General features: G+C 44.4%; 1 protein-coding gene across 7 annotated transcripts in view; it reads right to left on the bottom strand.

The window, feature by feature from the left end:
• cacnb1 (calcium voltage-gated channel auxiliary subunit beta 1) overlaps positions 1-16,810 on the bottom strand; it is a 278,199-nt gene that overhangs the window by 102,161 nt on the left and 159,228 nt on the right. Inside the window, exon 1 of one of the 7 annotated variants that reach the window (XM_087977769.1) lies at positions 758-955. The exons of the other annotated variants lie outside the window; for them this stretch is intronic. Within the exon in view, the coding sequence (XP_087833895.1) occupies positions 758-811 (54 nt within the window). The 5' untranslated portion in view covers positions 812-955. Of the gene's footprint in view, positions 1-757; positions 956-16,810 lie in introns of those variants that run through there. 7 annotated transcript variants of the gene reach the window in all.

A 16,810-nucleotide genomic window follows, 5' to 3' on the forward strand; every position in this document is an offset into this window, starting at 1 on the left:
GGAGCGAGGTTTAAAAGTAACATTAATGGAAGAAAGAACAGGGAGTAGGGCGGGGAGGTTTAGAACGGGAATTTCAGAGCTTCAGGCTAGGGCAGCTGAAGGTACAGCCAATCAGCAAAGGACAATCTGGATGGGCCTATCCCAAAAACTGCAGGGGAGTCCAAATCGGGCACCTCCAGGAAAATACCGGTGATGAACGTGAAGGAGCAAGCTGAACTCATCTCAGCAGTCTTTGGCTTTAGTGACTTCTTTCTCAGTGATGATTGGGTTGGTCATACTTGGTCTGAATATAACTGGAGTCAAACCAAAGTTTTGTTCGGGAGCCTCAGGACGAGCACTGTCCTGACCTCAAGTGAAGTGAGGCCCTCTCCCCATGAGCTCAAGTCTGACTGCACTGGCACCCAGGTCGCCATGGTCCATCATGGCCAATGGCCACAGGCAGGATATCCAATGCCAGCAACTTAGACCTTTTCACATGTGACAAGACTTCATGGGATCTCAATTAAAATAAACTCCCATGGATGCCTGCAGAGACCTTTGACCCATGACAGTGGACAGCAACAGGACCTCATGGGTAGGCAGCAATGACCAGAAACAACAAACTGTACTACAAATCCACATTGGACATCCTTAAAGTTTGCAACACTTACATTTTATTGATCCATTGATGTATCAATAAATTATTAGACAAAACAAATGAACCTTTGGAAAACAGATGAAATAATTAATATTTCATTTTCACTTTGAAACCACTTACCACTTCAGAATCATCAAGCCCGTAAAGATACATCTCCACATCCAGCTCACACATGGCTCCACTCTCACAGCCTCCACCTCCCTTTCTCCCCACCAGGAAAACAGTTGCAATGTTCTGCCTCCTCAAAACAATCCTCACTCTGATGGAGAAGGATGGTGGCAGGAAACATGACACAGTTCACACAGTGGAAGTGCACGCCACAAAGCCTTACTTTCCAGAACAGGAGGGAGCAAGCCGTGCCTCCTGGAGAAGCAGGCACCAGTTGACAATCCAGCTTCGCTTCAAGGGCTTTAGTTCAAAATAGCTCACAGCAGTTGACGGTAGTCCCATAATCTGATTCGCTGCTTGGAATCCAAGCAACTGGTCATAGTAACAGCAGGCTGCTTTTTTTTTCCTCCTGGATACATCAATACATGTGTCTCCTAGTGTGCGACGTGCATGCACATGTGTGCACAAGGCTTGGGTTACATTACATGCTGAAGTCATCAAAATAAGCCAGGAATTCCTTTCCTTCTTGATGTTTTTCTTCATTGAGTTCCTGCACAACGAGGCATCTCAAGCATTTGAAATTGGTTTAACCCTGCTTAAACTGAAAGGTCAGCTCCGAGGAACCACTGTTTGGAAACTATGAAGGGGGGGGGGGTGGAAGACAAGAGGAGAAATGCTACTCTATTTTCTCTCTCTGATTCTCCTCCTGACAGCAGCGATCCTTGCCAGTGGCCAGAGTCACAGAGGCCAGCAGTCCGAAGGTCGATTGGCTATTTGACTGTGGGGTCTTTTGTGATCAATCCTTTGATGTTCACGTTGGAGCAGGGAATCACTGAGCAATGCAGAAGAGCTGGAAGTCCGAGGCACCTTGACTCTAGGTGCTGTTCAGCATCCAAGATGAACTCAAATCAAAAGACCAAGGGTTCAGGTCTCAGTCTAGCCATTTGAACATGGGCAAGACTTTAAATGCACATAGTATATACTCCTCATTCTCCAAACACATTCAACAGAATGACACAGCAACATTTTACACCATTACACAACAGAGATGCAAACAGTCCAAAGCTAAAAGTATATCAAGAGCGTAGTGTTGGAAAAGCACAGCCGGTCAGGCATTGATGTTTCGAGCATAAGTTCTTCATGAGGAGTAAGGCGGCCTGACCAGCTGTGTTTTTGCAGCACCACACTCTTCACTCTGATCTCCAGCACCTGCAGTCCTCACTCTCTCCCAGAATATCCGATGCACTGCATTAGTCACTGCAGAATCTGAAGATTCCAAAGCCCTTTATTGCATTTATTTATTTATTAATGCGGGAGTCACCAGCAAAGTTACTGCCTGTCACCACTGCCTTGGGAAAGTGGTGCTATACAGTGTATATGCTACCCTCATCATTCCAGCTGTTGTGGGTTAGGTGGGTGCTGGTCAAGCAGCCTTAACACCATTAAAATGGACAAAATCGCTTTCAGAAGTTGTCTTGCCCAAGGACAGCTACAGAGCAGAGACTTGCATGGGCTGGACCAGCAACTAGTCAGCTGCACAGACCCACTTTTACCTCAATGCAAGGCTGTAGAATTCACATTCTCAACTTCCCTGCCTCATCTGAGGCCCCAATCTTTGGCCAAACTTCTTGACAGAATATCTTCTGTTTTGAGTCAATGACAAATATTGATTTGATCATTACTTTTGTGAACTGTAAGATGTTTTGCTTTGTTCAAAAGGTGCTACATAAATGCAAGTCATTGCTGTTGCCCCACCACCCCCTCACACCTTGTGGAGATTTTCCTCAAATAATCAGAGCACTTCACATAAGATGCACCTTTGTTGCCTACTTGGTAGCAATGGAGATTGTAACTGTAGGTTGGGTATGTGCCCATCTCCATGTCATAGGAGCACAGCAGCTAGGAGGAGTAGGCCATTTGGCCCTTGGAACAGAATTTTATTCTAGAAGCAGTAAAAAAACTGGTTATGAGATGCTGGGAGCTGTCATGGTGTTTGCAGATGTGAAGCTGGAGCAGCACAGCAGGTCAGACAGCAGCCAAGGTGCAGGAAAGTCAATGTTTCTGGTTGAAACCCCTCCCCAGTGCTGATGAAGGGCTACTGCCCAAAACGTTGACCTTCCTGCTCCTTGGATGCTGCCTGACCTGCTGCGCTTCTCCAGCTCCACATCTATTCACTTTGGCTTGCAGCATCGGCAGCCCTTACTGTCTCCAGGCAGCAGTAACCAAATACGCATTAGACTGTGATGGCTCTATAGTGATGGGAATGCTGTAACCCTGCAAGAGCTCTGTTTGTTAAGGCTTCGAGTCTGCGCTCTATTTGTGCCCAGAGTGTGGTGCTGGAAAAGCACAGCAGGTCAGGCAGCATCTGAGGAGCAGGAGAATTGATGTTTCGGGGTTAAGGCCTTCATCAGGAATGAGGCTTGTAGGCTAGGGTGGGGGGAGCCCGAGAGATAAATGGGAGGGGTGGTGGGGTGGGGGGTGTATGGTAGCTGGGAATGCGAGAGGTAGGAGGGTGAGGGAGCAGGTGATAGTTTGGAGGGGGAGGGTGGAGCAGATAGATGGGAAAGGTGACAGACAGGTCAGGAGAATGGTGCCGAGTTGGAGGCTTGGGACTAGGATAATGTGGGGCAAGGGGAAAATGAGGAAACTGTTGAAATTCACTTTGATCCCATGTGGTTGCAGTATCCCAAGGCGGAATATGAGGCGTTCTTCCTCCAGGCATTGGGTGGTAAGGGTTTGGCGATGGAGGCGGCCCAGGACCTATATGTCCTTGCAGTGGGAGGGGGCGTTGAAGTGTTCAGCCACAGGACAGTGGGGATGGTTGGTGTGGGTGCCACAGAGATGTTCTTTGAAACAATCCACAAGTAGGCGTCCTGTTTCCCCAATGTACAGGAGACCACATCAGGTGCAACAGATACAGCAGATGACATTTGTGGAGGTGCAGGTAAATTTCTGAAAGGATATTTTGGGGCCTAGGACATCTTGTAGTAGATGTCCCTGGTCAGTCAGTTGCCGGAGATGGAAACAGAAACGGAGAGGTCCAGGAAGGAGCAGGAGGTGTCCGAGATGGTCCAGGTGAATTTGAGGTTGGGATGAAAAGGTGTTGGTGAAGTTGCTGAACTGCTCAACCTCCTCATGGGAGGATGAGGTAACGTTGATACAGTCACTGCTGTAGCAGAGGAACAGCCTGGGGGGGGGGGGGGGGCGCGGTGCCGGTGTTACTGCAGAAGATGGACTGCCTGCCTCTTTGTAGGGTATGTCGAACAGTCCACCGTCTGTAGTTACACCAACACCAACACCATCCTTCCCCCGTTCCTCCGTTGCGTCGATGACTGTCTCGGCCTCTTGCTCCCACAAGGAAGTTGAACAGTTCATCAACTTCGACACCTTTCAACCTTACCTCAAATTCATCTGGACCATTTCGGACACCTCTCTCTCCTTTTTGGGCCGCTCCAGCTCTGGCAACTGACTAACCACGGACATCTACTACAAGCCCACCAACTCCCACAGCTACCTAGACTACACCTCCTCCCACCCTGCCTCCTGTAAAAACACCATTCCTTATTCCCATTCCTCTGCCTCCACCACATCTGTTCCCAGGATGACCAAATCCACCTTAGAAAATCCTAGATGGCCTCCTCCTTCCAAGATCACAATTTCCCTTCCCATATGGTAGAGGATGCCCTCCAGTGCACCCCCTCCACACCCAACGCAACAAGGACAGAAGGCCCGTCCTCACCTTCCACCCCACCAACCTCTGGATACATCGCATCATCCTCCGCCACTTCCCCCACCTACAAACAGACCCCCACCTAGATATATTTTCCTTCCCACCCTATCAGTGTTTCAGAGAGACTACTCCCTCTGTAACTACCTTGTCAAATCCACACCAACCCCCCCACCCCACACCTAGCACCTTCCTACTAGAAGTGCAAAATCTGTGCCCACACCTCCCCCCCTGCCATCAACTGTATCTGTTGCACCCGATGTGGTCGCCTCTACATTGGGGAGCCAGGACGCCTACTTGTGGATTGTTTCAGAGAACATGTCTAGGACACCTGCACCAACCAACCCCACTGCCCCGTGGCTGAACACTTCAACTCCCCCTCCCACTCCATCAAGGACATGCAGGTCCTAGGCCTCCATCGCCAAACACTTACCAGCAGACACCTGGAAGAACACCTCATATTCCGCCTTGGGACTCTGCACCCACATGGGATCAGTGTGGATTTCAACAGTTTCCTCATTTCCCCACCCCTGACATTATCCCTGCCCCTAGCTGCCAACTCAGCACCACTGCCCTGACATGTCCATTACCTTTCCCTTTTTTTTCCCCACTTCACCCTATCACTTTCTCTATCACCATCGACCTATCACATTCTCAGCTATCTTCCCCACAACCTCACCCCCATTTATCTCTCAGGCCTCCCTGACCCACAAGCCTCATTCCTGATGAAGGGCTTATGCCTGAAGTGTCAATTCTCCTGCTCCTTGGATGCTGCCTGACCAGCTGTGCTTTTCCAGCGCCACACTCTCAACTCTGATCTCCAGCATCTGCCCCTGCTCACTTTCTCCTGTATTTGTGCAGTGTTGACAGGCTGCAGCACTGTTGACAGATTTGTACATGGCTTTGGAGAATGTGGTCTACCTGCTACACAACTTTTGATATGAAACCTCAGGCCATCTACCTGATGCAGATCACTGTCACGTCATCTCACTTTCCCAGCTTCCGTGAAGCGATGTTTCCTCTCTTCCCAAATCCTGCAGATTACACAGACACAAGTGGGCAGCACTTACCACACTTTGGCATCTCCTTCCAAAGGGGCATTCCTCCTTATATTCTCCACAGGTAACATGCTGCCTACTTTCATAGTCATTAAGTGTGAACAGGTCTTACACCACACTCACTACATTGTCACTTGTCAGGTATTCCGCAGACCTCCCCTCCGTGGTAATGTCTCCCCCATGGTAATTGCAAACACGTACGTTAGGCATGGGACACACACACACACACACACACGTATAAAACGTGTGTGTATCAAGGAAAACAAACACTGGAGTTGGACTCTATCCTAACAAGCCAAATATATCTCTTCCTTGAACCTGGCTATATTTACACATATTTGAGGCACTGGGGGCAGTCTGATAATTGAACGGACCCCCATTTAACTTCAGCAGGAAGACCTCAGATGGTGGTCTTTCCCCACTGTGCCTTGGCAGCAGCTGCCTCAAGCTTTAGTGCATCCCTCAGCACATAGTCCTGGATCATGGAATGTGCCAGTCTGCAACACTTGGTCGAGGTCAACTCCTCGCTCTGGAAGGCCAAGGAGGTTTGGGCAGACCAAAAAAAAAAAAAAAAAATTGTCGTTCACAGAGTTGATGGTCCTCCATGCACAGTCTATGTTTGCCTTGGCGTGTGTTCTGGGACAGAGACCATAGAGCACTGAGCCCTGGGTCACAGACCTGCTCAGCAAACACCAGCACATCTCTCCCCACTGGTCTTTAAAAAGGTGTACACATCTCTACATTTGACCTGCTAGCTACCTTTTCCACTGGACAAGCCAGAATTGCTTGCGCAGCCATGAGTAATTTGGTGAACTCGGGCAATTAGCTCACGGTACGAGTGGCTCACAGAAAATCCTACATTTAGTCTGGAGCTTAAAAATAAATAGCCTCAATGGAATCAGCCGAACACAAGCCAAATATTTGAATTATTCAGGATGAGTGACGAATGAAATTATTCCGGTGTGTACAGAACCAGACACAATAATCAAACTTGGAGCTAACAATTCCTATTGGATGCTTCAGAGTACAGACCTAATGGTATGTTCATAGACAAAATAACTGCTCTCATGAAACTTAATACTGTCCAAATGTAGCATCAACTGCAGGTTGTATTTATCAGTCTCTCAAAAGAGGAGATTCTTCTCAATATTGATCAGAAATTAACTGTTCAACAATTCCCACTAATGGCTTTTATTCAATAGTTATCATCTTCATAATTTCTAGCAGTAATTTACTGCACCGATATCATTTCACGTTTTTGAAGTGGCACCAGCAATGCTGTGTACGAAACATTTTACAACTTCTTGCTGAAGTAGCTTTGTTGGCACTTTCTGGAACTCTGGGGGGAAAGAAAAAGCAGAGATTCCACGTCACTTTCTATACTCGCGTCCTCACCATTGTTCAGAGATGGAGGTGCCAGTCTTGGACTGGTGTGGACAAAAAAAAAACTTACAAAAAAAAACACACACCAAGTTATAATTCAGCAGGTTTATTTGGAAGCAATTCGATGCTTCCAAATAACCTGTTGAACTATAACCTGGTGTTGCGGTTTTTAACATTGTTCATGAGGATCTTCAACAGTTTGTTTCAAGTGGAAGTATTTTTCTTGCCTGATTGGAGTTTCTTCATTATAAAAACCCATTTGTTTTGGTTTTACCTTGGTATACCATCACACAATCCACAAACAACTGTTGTTTCACTTTTGCATTTCTTGTCATTAACAATCACCAGCTTTAAAGTGCCCCAGAGCACAGCTAACCAGCTGTTCTGGGACCAAATACCATACCAAAGTCAGCAATGAAAAAACAACTACCCTTTTTGTATTGGTTGAGGGTAAAAAGTTGTCCAGCACACTTGGAGAAATCTGAGCAGTGCCATAGCATCTTTTTTTTTTTATATATAGATATTTTTATTAGAAATTTAACATTTTTACAAGTTTACAAAAATAAACAAAACTCTCAGATATAAACATTGATATACAATTAGCTCAAATATACAATAGCCAAAATTTGACAAAAAAAACAAAACAACAAAAAAAAAACGAAAAAAAAAACAAAAAAAAAACAAACAGACAAAACTCAACTATCTACTAATCTAACCTACAACTAACCAGGGTGTATATTTAAGTCTCTTACATGCTCGGGATGTGTCAACATCAGATATGACAAAACCCGTATTCGTGCGGGACTCCTCCCCCGAGGGGCCGCGGACCAGCCAGGTCCATAGTCTCAATTAAATAAAAGCCCTTGCTAGGATAGCCGAAATATCCGCATTCATGTAATTCAAAAAAGGGCTGCCATATTTTATAAAATAATTCGGTCTTTCGGTGCACCATAGCCATGGCATCTTTACATTAATGTGAGGGCAGAGCTAGTGCATGAATCACAAGAAGCTCGCATTCAAGTTCAGCAGGCAATCAGGGAGGCAAATGCAATGCTGGCCTCTCTTTCAACAGGAATGGAGTCTAATAGTATGCAAGAGATTAGAGTGGTGTTGGAAAATCACAGCAGGTCAGGCAGCATTCGAGGAGCAGAGAAAAAAAAAATTTAAAAATGAAAAAAAACACAATAAATCGACATTTCGGGTAGGAGCCCTTCATCACTTTTGTCTAATAGTATGGAAGTCTTGCTAAAATTATAGAAGGCACCAGTTCAACCACAGCTGGAAGACTGATCAGTTTTGTCCCCCTATCCAAGGGAAGGTACTTTGGCTTTGGAGGCTGTCCGTAGAAGGCTCACTGGGTTGATTCGGGGGGGGATTCCAAAGAGACTGGGTTGTAATTAGTTCAGAAAAAAAAAATGAGAGAACACCATATTGGATCATAAAAGCTTGTTAGTGGGCTTGAAAGAGTAGATGTGAAGAAGATCATTTCCTCTTCTGAGAGGGGGTCGAGGAGCAGAGGGCATCTCAGGGTAAGGGGTCACCCTTTTAAAAACGTAGAGGAGGAAGAATTTATGGGGAGGCCAGGGAACCTGCAGAATTCTTTACCACAGAGAGCTGTCAAAGCTGTTTCACTAAGTATATTCAAGGCTGAGAGAGACAGAATTTTAATCTGGAAGTGGATCAAGGGTAGTAGGGAAAAAAAAGGGAAAGAGTCGTCGAGGATTATCAGATTAGCCATGATTTCATGGAATGGTGGACTGGACTCGATGGGCTGAATGGCCTACGTTTCCTCCTACATCGTATAGTCTTATATGAGCCTTCAGTTCAAAAAGTGTGCATCACTCCCTCAACACTGATCAGTCTCCAGAGTGAATCTGAACCTGTGACCTTCCGATTTAGATGTCAGAGTGTTACTGACTGAGTAAGACTGCCAGGTTAAGAACACAAGGATATTAGATAATAGCATGTAATGTGAGAAAATGTCCAATGGCCACACTAGCCAGACACTGTGCATTATGATTCTCTCATGGGCTTTCCTTGCCTGCCACCTGTTGGACCTTAATGTTAAAATGGATTACAACATCTGCTGGCAAGTCATTGTCTCACAAATGCCAAACTTCATAACAGCTATTCAAAAACATACATCCTCTAGATTTGCTCTTCACATGCATTACTGATTTTCCTTTTCCACAGCACAGATTTATCACTGCCCTTTTACATTCAGCATGACTCGACACCTCTCCGAATCCCATTTTCCCTCTTATGCTTTTTGGCATGAGATCCTGCTACTAAAGGCTGTCGTATCCGTGTGGAAAATTCCTCCATTCTTCGATTCTATAGAAAGTGGAACGACAGTGCCAGTGTTCTCTTCTCCCCCAAAATCATACACACCACCGACCTCCCACCACTGCAAATCTTGACGTGCAAGTTGAATGCTTCTAAGCTTGCCCTATTAGTTTGGATGGCTGGCTTGCAATGTGAAGGGAGGCCAACAGTGTGGGTTGAGTTCCTGCACTAGCTGAATTTACTGTGAAAGACACTCTTTCTCAACTCACCTGGAGGTGTGGTGACCCCCAGGTTAAATCATCACCAATTATCCCCCTTTCTAAAGAGAGAGCAGCCCTATGACGTAATAAGACTGTGGTGATGTTATCTACCCATCTACAGCTGGTCTTTGTCCTCACTGCATTCCTCAGCTGACCACATTGTATAATTCAGTGTTGCAGTTGTGTATAAAAGGAGATTTAAAGGACCCAATACAAATCATAGGAACACTATTGTAACTACATCTCACCAGTTCATTAAGTATCCATTTAACCTCTGCTTTGTAATCACTTCCATGCCCAAATTCTCTTAAAACATCATTGGGTATAACTTGCCTTTCTCAGGAGCAGGGAGACTTATAGCAGTGGACTTATTCCCACAAGAAGGTAGACATTTCTCTATCTCCTTTGTGCTCGGAAGCCCCTTGCCCCAAGTCATTGAGAAATACTGGTTGGGAAATTGAGAAATTACATGGGTTGTTACACACATTTGGTAAATACTAAAAGCTAGAAAAAAAAGGTGTAATAGGATATGGTTTCCAAAATGATTTTGCCAGAATCTCTATCCAAAACTTCAAAACCAAAAAGTCACCACAATGACGGCACAATATTGCAATACTATTTTGCTATGAAAAATTAAATGTGTCAAATCATTTGAGGATAATGTCCCATTAACACATCGTACATATCTGGGAAGGATGCAACACACAGAGACCATACTCTCCGAATGCCCCATCTCACCAACTTCCCCACAGAATACATCATGACAAGCAGGGCAGTGTGACAGAGATTACAACAGCAGGTGCCTCATATCTGCTTCGGTGAGTCAGTCCTTCCGCAACAGAGTTGCGGCCATTACCATCTGTATACCATTTGCCAATAATGCCCAGCTAACAGTGAACACTGCCTTAATACAGACCTGAACCAAGTGAGTTTCTGATCCTGGCATCGAACTCTAGTAAAATTGAAATGTACTTCAAGCCATGCTTTTATCCGCAATAGAATTCAGGAATCAGATATGGATCCGACACTCGTGTTCTAGTTACAGACACCGTCAGTTCCCTACTCAGCATTGCAAGGTGTCTCCCATATTTGGTACATTAAATATCTCCTGTAAAATAAGTCTTGAAATTCACAAGCAACTGGAGTAATTTTTAAATTCAATATCACAGCCTTGTGTAATAAACTTGCTCCCTCTCTCTCACTAGAATTGAGAAGACAAATTGTTCTCTGAGCTACCAGCTTTCTCCCATTTCTCAATCCCAAAAAGTCACTGACCCCAACTCCCCTACTAGAGTGGATGTAGTACCTGTTGAAGTCTATAAGGACTTGTACCAATGTAGGAGACTGCCATTTGGGATATTGCCAGTCTGTATCGTTTTTCAGTGGGTGATGAGAACATTTTACCCCAGGTTACCATTTATCTAGATGATGGGCTAATAGGGAAGACCAATAAGGAGCACTTGCAGAATTGTAACATGATCCTTAGACATTTCTCCCAGGTGGGAAAACGCGTGCTCCAGGTGCCCAAGTGACCTACGTGGGCTGCAGAGTTAAGACTGGGTTATACCCACTAGACGATAAAGCGAAGGCTAGCAAAGGTGCTCTGGCTCCCACATCAGTACTATAGCTTAAGTCTTTCCTTGGGATGGTAAACTATTACAGAAAGTTCATACATAACCCTGATCTCCATCCTGGCACCTTTGCATCAACCTTTACAAAAAAAAAAAGGCCAGCTTTGGAAATGATGGCTTCGCCAAGCCATAGCCTTCAGGGAAGTAAGAAAGAAAACCCAGCTATCCTCCTCCAAGGTGTTGGCATATGATGATCCAAAGCAAGATCTGGTATTGACATGAGATTCCTCTTTGTATAGGTTCAGGGTAATATCAACTCATAGGTGGCCCAATGGAGAGGAATACCTGATGGCGTCTGGATCCAGGACTTTAGCTAACGTCGAACAGAATTCCACCCAGGTAGAGTGGGAAGGTTTGGTGGCCATAGATGGAGCCATGAAAGTTCCACTCTGAATTGAGGTGTGTGGGGGGGGGGGGGGGGGGGGGGGCACGATAAACGAGGAGGTCTCACAGTCAGAGGGGTCTACAGCAATGAACAAAGGTCCTTGAACCCATTTAGTCATTTAACAACCACAATGTAACTCTTAATTCGGGAGGAAAATTAAACAGTGATTACCAATCCATTTGAAATTGGATTCTCTCGACAAGAATCACTGTTTTAGGGAAGCAAATCTGTTGTCTTTACTAATGTGAAGATGCTAGTGTTGGACTGGGGTGGATGTAGTCAGAAGTCACAACGAGGTAATGGTCCAACAGGTTTATTTGAAGTCACAAGCTTTGGGCTCTGCTCCAAGTGAAATCAGGTTCACCTGACGAAGAAGCAGCACTCCGAAAGCTTGCGATTTCAAATAAACTTGTTGGACAATAACCTGGTGTCATGTGACTTCAGAACTTGTCCACGCCAGTCCAACACCATCATCTCCACATCATGTTTCCCTGACATGGGCCATATGTGATTCAAGCCCTACACTAAGCCTGGCTGACTGACCTTTGAGATGACCAAGCAACCAAACCAGATGTATCAAACAACTGCAACTAATGAAGAGGAATAAATGTCTACTGTGCCAGTGACACCAACATCCTGTGAGCAATTATTTTAAAATTCGCACTGCTGTTCCAGGTTAAGACTGCAGTGAGAAATACAAGCATCTGTTCTCAGCCAAAATTCACTTGGACAAAAGTCCAAAGCGGAAGCTGCTCATTTTTAAGTGACTGCCAGTTACTAACAGTCTCTTCAGAACAGTGTGTTCTGCAATCAAGATTACTTTCTTCCAGCACAATTTAAGCTGCCTGAAAGCTGTCTTTTTAAAAGCAGCAAGATGCATTACTAGTTTGTGAATATGGGTTGATCCCTAAAATAAGATAACTCCCTAATGAATCCTTCATACCACATTCTGAACTTATGAACAGCATATTGAATCTTTGAAATGCAGATCAAATTTAATTATATGCTTTTTTCTCTTGAAACATGTTCAAGTCTAATTTGCAACCTTCCAGTATTAAGGCTTGAGAAATAATTAACATGGAGCTATTTATACGTAAATCATTAGCACTCAGGGCACTGCCACTTTTTGTCATTTCTACAATGCTTCTGAACGTTAGAGCTTAAGGGGTTTTTTAAAATGTCTTCTTCCATTCCTCAAAGCCCCTGGTTGGCAAGTTGAAGACAAGACCAGTTGCTCCCAGACATTTCTGGGAACATACAAGAGCAACCGATTGCTTCCCCTTCCATGGAGGAATGGCTAGTGTCCAAATTTACCCTCAGAGCATGAGATGAGAAATTCGCTGTGTGAGAAATGAATGTGATTCAGAGCTTAGTCATCACTTGACACTTTGCCTGGGAGCTCCTGACTGCTGTGTTGGAGTTTTTGCACACTAGAAACCAACTCTATTTCAATTAACAGTTTGTTCTGTTTAACACGCGTTTCATCAGCGTGAATTAGCTATAACGCAATTGACGAATTGTGGACATGGCTTGTCGTTATGCAAACAACCTGCTGAATGCATATACTGATCTTCTATTAGCAATCTTCTACAGCGTGATTTTCTATAGCACAAGACTGCAGAGGAACACAACGGATGTTATAGCAGAACGACCCGAACATCAGAGTCTGCCAAAAGGCTGTGGAAGATCCTATTTTTCATAAAATAGTGACCACCAGGAGTGGAAACATCACCTTAACTCCTTGATTTACCAGTGCATCAGATTTGATGGAGGAGGAGTCATTAACACTCTTACCTCTGGTCCAGAAGGTTATGGGTTCAACCCCATTGCAGGAGCATGTACTTTTTGCTCTCGTTCTGATGTCCTTACTCAGGGACTGCTGCACTGTCAGAATTACCAAGAGATCAAACTATGGCTCTGCCTACCTCTTGCCAAGAAATATCCCACAGCATTATTCCAAAAGGAGAGATTACTTCTGATGTTTTGGCAATACTTACTCCATAACATTTTAAGGATCTTTCAGTGCATAAATTGGTTCATTCGTTTCATTATAATGAGTGACTGTACTTCATTGGCTGAACTGCATTTTGGCTGCAGAAGTATCCACAAAAATCCAAGTCTTTCCCAAGAAATTCCATTCCTTGTTTTTCTCTTCCACATCCTTTTGCATTCCTCAGAATATTGAAGCCTCACATGAGAGCTGGCTTCTATTGAAGTTTTAAAACATGTCTACAACTTACACTGCTCTGGTAGATTTTCAATTCCCACAGGATCTTCAGTCCAGAATAAGTGACAGTGAAAGTATGATCAGGTGTCCAATGAGCCATTTGTATTTAAACATCTGCATTGCACAGATCCGCACACTTTTCACAGCACCTACAGAGTTTTTGCTTTTTGCAGCAGCCAGCCTACTGAAGTGACTATCAAGTGAGCTGCTGATGAAATTTTAAAGGGACGCAGCTACTTAAAGATAGCTGTTCAATAAGACAACCATTCAAGGAACCTAACTGCAGAAGGACAGATTGTATCAAGCCGGATAAAATTGGTGATTTGTTTTGATCTACTCTGAAGGTGTTCATGGTCACAGATACAAAAAAGGTTCCACAGTTCTCCAGTGGAGACTCCTGTCCCTTCTTGTGTGTCCACTGTGGTCCTCTGCCAGAGTTTAGGTTCAAGTCCCACTCATGCAGATGAGCACAGAAAACAAGGCTAATACTATGGGAGTGCTGCACTGACAGAGGAGCTGGCTCTCAGATGAGATGTGAAGCCAAGACCCTGTTGGCTGAATTTCAAAGCCACTGTGGAACTATTTTGGGTAACAGTAGGCATCCCTGGTGAATCTTTATCCCTCAAAACGTGAACAGATTATCAGGTCATTATCATATTCCTGTTTGTGGGAGTGTGGGGTGCGTGAACTGGGTGCCATTTTTTCTACACTGCAACATTGCTTCACCTCAAAATGAACCTTAGAGTGCTCTGGAGTGTCCAGTGGTCATGAAAAAAAAGGTACTTCTAACAGGCAAGGCTCTTTTTCCAATGGGGATCAGCCAAGGCCTCATCCAAGTCACAGTGACTGCCAACCAGCTACCTGGCAGGGGGCCCTTCCCGCCATTTTATGCTGAACGCTCACATGATCACAGCAGCCGGTTAGGAAATTCTCACAGGTCCCACATGGGCTACTTCTGATGACAGATCTACAATTCTCCAGCCTCAGATTGTTAAGGACAATTCAGAGATGAAAACTGGCCTGTGATATTACTAGGACAGTGGCCATTTAAAAACATTAAAATACAATGGGTCACACACTTACCTTGGACAAAATAACATACAATGACCTCAGTTCTTGCAGTCAGAGGGATACAACAATCCTCAGCTCAAACTCGGAAATCTGCCAAAGGATCAAGCAATTAACGTGGCGTGGATTTCAGCTTTGTTGACATTGTGTCAGAATGGAATGGATCTTTGAGGTTGCCATGGTATCCAGCTTCATGACTCCCCAGTCTGCACCAATTACACCCAAGGAAATTTAACACTCAAATCAGAGGATAACCTGGAAATTTTAGTCACTCCCTTAAGGGACAACTTTTTCACACAGAGGAGTGGTATGTGTATGGAATGAACAAACAGAGGAAATGGTGGAGGCTAGTACAATTGCAAGATTTAAAAGGCATCTGGATGGGTATAGGAACAGGAAGGGTTGGGGGGGGGGGGGGGGGGGGAAAGGGTTGGGTGCTGGCAGGTGGGACTGGGTTGGGATACCTGGTTAGCATGGACAAGTTGGACTGAAAGGTCTGTTTCCATGCTGTACAGCTCTATGACTCATTCCCATTTTTTCCAGAAACAGACAGTAAAGACTGGGACATATACCTGGAATCAATACAAAAAGGGTGAAACATCTTAAAACCTACTGAGTTTGTGACTACAAGACTTGAATATCACTAAAACAAAAGCATGTTACCAAAGCTTTCTGTCTTGCATCAGAACAAACAGGATTGAGAAATTCTACATTTCACAAAATCATAAGATATTCAAACATAAAATCAGGTTTTTTCCCCAGGCTAGAGGGGTTGTTGATCTTCCAGTTGTAACTTAGCCTACTGTTAAAAATCCAGTTACACCTTACTCAACATGGCATATATTTTTCAAAATTTTCCACAGTCAAACTAATTGCATAAAACCGGGAAATTAACTTCGCCATTCTAATTTAGCAGTGTTTGTATAGATATTAATTCCGCACACCTATATAGATTAGTGCATTTAATGACAAATGCAGTGATGGACACTGTTGTAATTACAGGAAAGTATAAGTCACTGGAAGTATGCAGTTTCACCATCATTATATCCACTGAAGAGGGAGCTGGAAAGCTTCTCCTGCCTTGCCTCAGTAATACCTCTTTAGTAGTTGCAGACGGGAACACCATCTCCTACAAGTTCCCCTCCAGTTCGCCACTATCCTGGTTTGGAAATATAACACTATGAAGGAACAGTCACTGGGCAAAAATCATGGGAACTCCCTCCCTCACAGCATTGATAGGTCTAGCCACAGCACATGGACAGCAGCAATTTGAAAAGGCAGCTCATCACCACCTTCAAGGGCATCTCGGGATGAAGGATAAATGTTGGCCCAACCAATAATGCCACATTCCGTGCGTGAAGGAAAAGTAACAGTATTTGGTGTAAGGCAACAATAAGCTGTAGTGATGTAATATAGTGATAATATAACTTTTATAGGATGTTGCAGCAATTCAAAAATTCCTACAATCCAAAAACCACATGGCATTATTATTCTAAACTGTATTGCTGTTAAAATACTGGCTCACTACACCCGGGGTTCAACTCAGTAGAGAGTAGACCTTCACCATCCACAGCTCCTTCAGTCAGAGTCCTCTGTAAACTTACCAATCAGGGCACTCAAAAAGGCTTTGTAAAAACCTTTTTTTATGTATCTCACAAACAACAGGGGTCCCAACACTGACCACGCGGAACACCATTGGTCACAAGTCTCCAATCGGAAAAACATCCTTCTACCATGACTGTCTGATCAAGCCAGTTCTGTATCCATCTTCAGAAGTTACAGGACACCAGGTTATAATCCAACAGGTTCATTTAAAATCACAAGCTTTTGAAGGTCAGGTGATGAAGGGCAGCAATCCAAAAGCTTAAGATTTCAAATAAACCTGTTGGACTCTAACCTGGTGTCGTGTGACTTTATCCACCCTAGTCCTGGCACCTCCACACATGTCCATTTTAGCAGCTCACTGTGGAGTTGCAATGTGACTTCACTCTGTATTAAATAAAGTCAATAAAAATGGGCTGTTAAATCACTATCAAGCCT

The sequence above is a fragment of the Chiloscyllium plagiosum genome, unplaced genomic scaffold (assembly GCF_037043375.1).
Source record: "Chiloscyllium plagiosum isolate Xiang-an unplaced genomic scaffold, Cpla_swu_hap1 HiC_scaffold_32, whole genome shotgun sequence".
Lineage (NCBI taxonomy): Eukaryota > Metazoa > Chordata > Chondrichthyes > Orectolobiformes > Hemiscylliidae > Chiloscyllium > Chiloscyllium plagiosum.